Below are 6,524 nucleotides of genomic sequence, written 5' to 3' on the forward strand. Positions count from 1 at the left end.
AGCAGCAGCAGCAGCTGAGCCTCATTATGAAGATGAGGAGGCGCTCAGCTCAACTGGAGAAGCAGAGTAGGCATGAGCTGTGACTGGACATAGGAGATCTCGTTAGTCATGAACTGAACTGTTAAAATTGCTCTACTGGTGTGTCTTGTACACAGATGTCCACCCAGAGCCTTCAGCACTCATAGGTGGAGCTTTTCGGGGTGGCTGGATCCAGACTGCGTGCTGCTGGGATTGAGGCTGGGGTGCTGGGATCGCTTCACGGTGCCACACCGGGCATCAGGGTGCCCAGTGAGTGCTACTGCCCTAGAGGTGGGCAGCTTGGACACACTAAAAGGAACAGAAAGGGCACACTGGTGCTGCTGCTTCTCGTTCCTCGCCACCCCGCTGTTTGCTGCTTCCTGTCTTTTCCCACCATGCACTGTCTCCTCTGCCTGGACACTCTGCATGGAGCCAGCCAACTGTGAACTGGAAGCTCTCCAACTCTGAGTGACAATAAACCTTTCCCCCTTCAGCTTTGGGTATCAAATATTTGTCTCAGCACCGAGAAAGTAACTGAAACATCTATTTAACACATCCCGAAGCTCAGCTGTGCAAGGCAGTTTTATGCCGCACCACTTAAGTCCCCATCCAGAACTCATGTTAAGGCACGTGGAGGGAGCGTTTCTTCAGGTCTTGGTCACGTGATGCTTACATTGACCTCTTTGTCCTTAGTAAAGTCCAGGCTTAATTTTACAACAGTGTTTTCCCTAAGATAACTAAATGCTTTTGTGCTTCACTGAACAATGTCACTATCACCAGAGGCACAGATTAAGTGAGGTCCAAATCACTGGGCTGATCAGCTGCCTGAGCAAAGCAGAGAAAAGACTACAATGCTTTTGTGAAGGGACTTCATCTGCTCTTAGAGACACAGATGGACGGTGCGGGACGTGACCGTGGACACTGCGCTTGGGGAGTTAGACAGCGGTATCAGGGCAAGCCAGGAGCACCTGGAAGTCAGAAATAGGGGAGCATTCCCGAAATCTCTGCATCTCCAAGACAGCTGTCTGATTTCCTTCTCTTTGGCAGCTGCTTTATTATTTGTAAATACAACAGTGTTCTCTGTTTGTCTCATTGAGCATTGTGCATTCTCCCGTTACCCAGGGTTAACCCAATGGAAATCAGGTACACAGATTAATGACACATTTTGAATTAAGTATATTTGAGAGTATTGATTTCCAAAGCTGTAAACAATAAGAACAGTGGTTCAAAGCTGTGCTCCTTAGAAATGTCAATGAGCATCACGTAATTCCAGGAAGCGCTACTAATAAGATCTGTTCCTAATGAACATGTTTACTGCCATCTGAAAATCAGGCGGTCATTGGTTTTCCATTTAGTTTATGCCACAGGCAAATTAGTATGTATTTATTGGCTTTGTTGCTTCTTTCTTTTTCCTACACATGTATGAGAACACTAGTGATGCATTGGGATTAATGGGGACTCTTGGATGTAGGGCTGCCTTGGTGTATGAGAAGAGGCCAAAACCACACTGTGTGTCTGTTTCCACTGGGGCAGAAATGAGGAATGGGGAGGTCAGTCACAGCAGAGGGCTGCAGGTGATGTCCAAGAAAGGTATCAGTAAAGTGCCCTGGAGAAGCCAGAGTAGAGAGAGCTGTTCTCCAGGTTGGGGAGGGCGATCAGTGAAAACCACCTGAAGAAGGTACAGTTGAACAAAGACCTGAAGTGGAGATTCTCTAAAAACCATGGAGGGTTGGAGGTGGTGATACATACCTATAATCTCACTATTCTGGGGGGCTTAGGGAGGAGGATTGCAAGTCCAAATCCAACCTGGGCAGCTTAGCAACTTAGCAAGATCTTGCCTCAGAGGAAAAGAAATAATAAAATGAGAATGTTAAAAACTCAATGTGGGGGTGTAGTTTAGTGAAGTCCCCGAATTCAGTCTTGGTTACTCCAATGCCCACAGTTCAGGCAGAGGTTTTCTTAAGAACATGCTGGACAATCTCAGTGGCAAAGGGGTAAGACTGGTCAGAAGTGTCATAATTTGGCAAGTTGCAAAATTATGTTTTGCTTTTTATGAATAGCAGAGAAGGTGCACAGTACCTTACAGTTAGAAGCTGAAGGACCACGGAAAGTTATTAGAAAGTCCAAGTGAGATAGTATCAAAGTTTTGGCCAAGATCGCAACATCAATCCGGGTGAGAACGGCAGGCCTCTGGCTGTGTCCTACAGGTGAGACAGACGGGATTCAAGTGGGGCTCAGCGGTGAAATTGTACTTTATGGGCCCTGGAAATAGCAAGGCTGTGTCTTGGAATGTACGACATCAATAAACAACTGAGTGGAAATGCCAAGAAGCAACAGAATAGCCAGAGCCAGGGTGAGGGCCTCCAACCGTGTAACTGTGTCATGGAATGCTGAGCCACTCGCCTCGATGGGGATCCCCAGAGACATGGAGTCTTCACTCAAGTACATCAGTGACGCAAGCAGATAACCGCTCCCGAGCGCTGCGCACATGCCGAGCTCTATGCCAGTGCCCGTGGGCATTATGTGATTTCTTCTCAGGTCAGCTCTGGGAGCTCAACTTGAAAATGCCAGCCTCAAATGAGAAAACCTAAGCACAAGTAAACGCGTGGTTTCTCCAGGATAACATAAGTGGCAAAGAAAGGAACCAGGGTTGGAATTAAAATCACATGTGTCTCACTATTTGTGAATACTTCAGTCTACTTATAAGGCGTTCACAATCAAGGCCTCTTCCTGAAGCCTGACAAGGCTGAGGTGTCGACAATGGTTCTTTCCCTCAGGTCCCAGCCTAACAAGGATGTCTTCCAAATGCTGGTCCTTGGGATTCATACTGCATACACACCATGAGTCTAGCCCAGTAATCAATAGGGTCAGATTCTAAAATGCATATTGCTCTGTCAGATAGGAGCGAAAACAATGCTGATGGTCAGTGTTAACCATGTGTTCATCCACAGAGAGAATCTAGTGAACATTGAAATAAACTACAGTGAACTGAACTATAAGATAACCCAGCAGCAAAAAGCAGTCAGCGTGCCAGAGTTACTAGGTAAGTGTGGCTTAGCCAGGCTTCAATTTTCCGTCAGGACTTTTCCCCTTCTGGCAGTTAAGGTTTAACTTACTAATGGAGAAAAAAGAATCACAAGTGTTCCTGCCATTTGGCAGTTGTTTAAGCCAGGTCTCCTTGTAGTCCTTGGAAAGTGCAGAAGATGAATGCACAAGGGGTCTCTGATAAAGAGGAGGCCGACGTCCTCAGTGCCCTCACAGAGTGACCATTTCAGAGGTCCCAGGTGTCACTCTCAGTCACCTCACCCTCCACTCACAGGTGTACCCAGGAGGGTCCAGAGGAAATGGGCCAGCAATCTGAGCACTGAGGCCCCCAGCCCTGCTCACGTCCCCATGGGCCACCATCCGTGGCCTCCCTGCAGATCTCCTGAGTCTTGCGCATGTGAAGAAGGCTTGCAGGAGGCCAGAGCCAGCTTCAGAGTCAGGCAGAAAGCCAGGGCCATCCTGAGACCCTGGAGAGGGGGCATCTACCAGCGCTCCACGATTTGAAGAAGACAGTTTGCAAGCATGCAGAAGCAGGGGCATTGGCAGGGGCTGGTGGGAAGGTAGCCGTCAAACCATCTCTTCAGGGAGGGTGAACCTTTTCCAGAGATGAGTGGCTGTGATAAGTGAAGAAGGGTTGGGTGCTCTTCGTACCATGGAATTCCACACTTAAGGATGGTTGACATGATGAATTTGATGCTATGTACATCCATTACAACAAAAAACACAAACAACAAATGCAGTCTTTTAAAAAGCAGTCCTTGCCCTGGGTGTGGTGGCACATGCCTATCATCCCAGCACTCAGGAGGCTGAGACAGGAAGGTCACTTTGATTTCAGACCAGCCTGGGCTACAGAGTGAGTTTAAGGCCAACCTGGACTACACAGCAAAACTCAATCTCCAAAAAAAGATATAAAATTAAAATTAAAATTAAAAAGCAGTGCTGCTTTCATGTGCATAGGTTAAGTGAAATGGTGTAAATGGTCAAGGAGAAGTAGTGTGGTCACTCGCTCTCCAAATTGCTTGGAAATGAACGTGCCCAGTCAGCGCCTCCGGTGACGCTGTCCCTGCCAACAGGTGACACCCGGAATGGCCTTGCTATTATTTAGAATCCGTCAGAGGTTAGTTATTCCAGACGGCATGTATTCCAGAGACCTTGAGATATATTTCCAGAACAGATTTTCTCTTTGATTTCTCCTCCTTCTTTTGGAGATTACTTGAATGAACACTATTGCCAGGTGTGAACCACTTTCACCTTGGGATGCCAAATTTTAAAATAGTACAATCACCCTATTTTCACATAGCATCATTTTCCTGATGTTCTATTTATCTTCATATAATATTGGTTAGCTTTTATGCATTATCAGCCATCTAACCTACTAGCTTCACACAATTTAATGTCTAACAATGTATATTTGGGTTTTTTATGAAAATTCATGATTGACTCCGTTTGCGTCTCGCTTTTTACTACAGCAGATGTCGGAGGCCAGCTGGGCCTGTTCTGTGGAGCCAGCCTGATCACAATTATTGAAATTATTGAGTACATAGTCACCAACTTCTACTGGCTCTGCATTTTCTTTTTGCTGAAGATACCTGAAGCGATGCAGCGGATTGCGCCCTCTCAGAAGCGGCCTGCGAATAAAAATAAGATAGAAGAATGCTGATGTTCAGTTAAAATATGTGCATCTTTCCCATTCAGAGCATCTTCAGATTTGTCATGTTTCGTTTACTGCTATACAATTCCATGCTGTAGTTTGGAGAGTTGAATAAAAGCAATTGAAGATACTCATTTCTTGACCTGTATCTCTAGCCATCTATTACTATTCGCACCAAGAAGTAGGCTCTAGCTTTTTGCCATTGTCTTAGCACCTAAAACAGTAGAAGTTGTGCCACAGTAGAAAGCAGTGTCATACTGTTTCCAACGATGAGATGCTTGATAATGGAAAAAAGCCACTACTTATGCTTCAGTGGCTAAATGTGTAAATTGTACTTAACAAGTATGTTATTCAGGAAACAGTACATGCACCTTATGCTTTATGAAATTCTGAGAATTTTGGCTTTCACTAAGCTTCAACATATTTTTTTTCCTTTCATCTGCCTAGTTCTATTTTAACTGATTTTAGAGAGGCAAGAACCCTTACACCCATACATCTGGGCACTTAGAATGATCCTAACTGAAAGTAAATCGAGTCAGTGTGGCATCCTTTTTTCCCAAGGGTGCCAACATACTTGACGTGAAACAGAAAATTCAAGTTTCAGGCATTGACCTATTTTCCACCTTGAAAAATACCCAGTCACTGGCAACTTAGTCAGAAGCCTTCTCTAACACTCTTGAGAAATGATAACAATCAGGTCAAAGAATTGGAACACCAGGGCTGTGGCTGGTGCATCTCAGGCTTAGCATGCGAAGTCCTGGGTTCAATCCCAACCAGAGAGAGAGAGAGAGAGACACAGACAGACAGACAGACAGACAGACAGACAGACAGACAGACAGAGAGACTTGTCCCCAATTCATTCTGTGTAGTACAGGTTTGTTCCACCTGTGTGTCCCTCCTGAGTACTTGGGACTAACTCTGGAAGAATCTCCAGAAGTTTCTCAGGAGTGGAGCGACAGCAGGTGCTAGTGCCGGGCTACAGAAGCAAGGGCAGTGCAGCCTGGTACTCAGGTACGATGGGAGCACTTGGGTTAGTGACTCAGAAATAACTGGTGCTCTACTTAGGATACTAAAGTAAATACGGGGATTTTAGGCTTGTAATTGATGCAGCAAGCAAGAAGTGGCATGCTACAAAACACAGCACAGGGCCATCTGGTGTGGGGGTGTTGGTGCCTCAGGCGTCCATCTCCAGCCCTAGCGCAGGAGCACTCTGTGGGAGCCGCAGCAGCAGGGAAGAGACCATGAACTAAACACAGGCTTACCCGAAGGGCTGTACTAGGGGACCCTAACAGCAAAAGAAAAACAGGCAAGAAGAGAGCAAACATAACAGCAAGAACACAATTCATTTTGTGTAAATTGAACCCGTGTACACGCCAATATATACATTTTAAAAGAATATGCACTTTTAAAAAATACATAATGAACCTATAAGATCAGCTTCATAGAAAGGGGACATGAAGGAACAGAATATAAGAGAATAAGGGAGAAATATACAATAAACGTCACAATGCAGTGTGAACGGTTAGCAAAGTTCTCTACCCCTACCCCCACCCACGTAAATAAGATCTGTAGCTCAGTATCATGTTTTGGGCGACAGCTGGAAAGAACGGTCTGTTTTGTTACTATTACTGTGGCTCATTCGAAAGTTTTGTAGCATGCTCTTCTTGCTTGCTTGCTGCATCAATGACAAGCCTAAAATCCCTGTACTTATTTAAGTTTACTAAGTACAGGAGAAATTATTGTTTCCTTTTTAAATCTTGAAACAATTTGTATTCCGAGTTATTTAAAAAAGGAAGACTCCACAAATTTT

At 45.2% G+C, this 6,524-nt stretch overlaps 1 protein-coding gene across 1 annotated transcript in view; it reads left to right on the forward strand.

Annotated features, from left to right (window-relative positions):
* Positions 1-4,723, forward strand: part of Asic5 (acid sensing ion channel subunit family member 5) — a 33,225-nt gene extending 28,502 nt beyond the window's left edge. The window contains exons 9-10 of the mRNA XM_004638731.1: positions 2,970-3,061; positions 4,533-4,723. Coding sequence (XP_004638788.1) covers positions 2,970-3,061; positions 4,533-4,723 — 283 coding nt within the window. The remainder of the gene's footprint in view (positions 1-2,969; positions 3,062-4,532) is intronic.
* The last annotated feature ends 1,801 nt before the right edge of the window (positions 4,724-6,524 follow it).

This window comes from Octodon degus, unplaced genomic scaffold, assembly GCF_000260255.1.
Source record: "Octodon degus isolate 3935 unplaced genomic scaffold, OctDeg1.0 scaffold00101, whole genome shotgun sequence".
NCBI lineage: Eukaryota > Metazoa > Chordata > Mammalia > Rodentia > Octodontidae > Octodon > Octodon degus.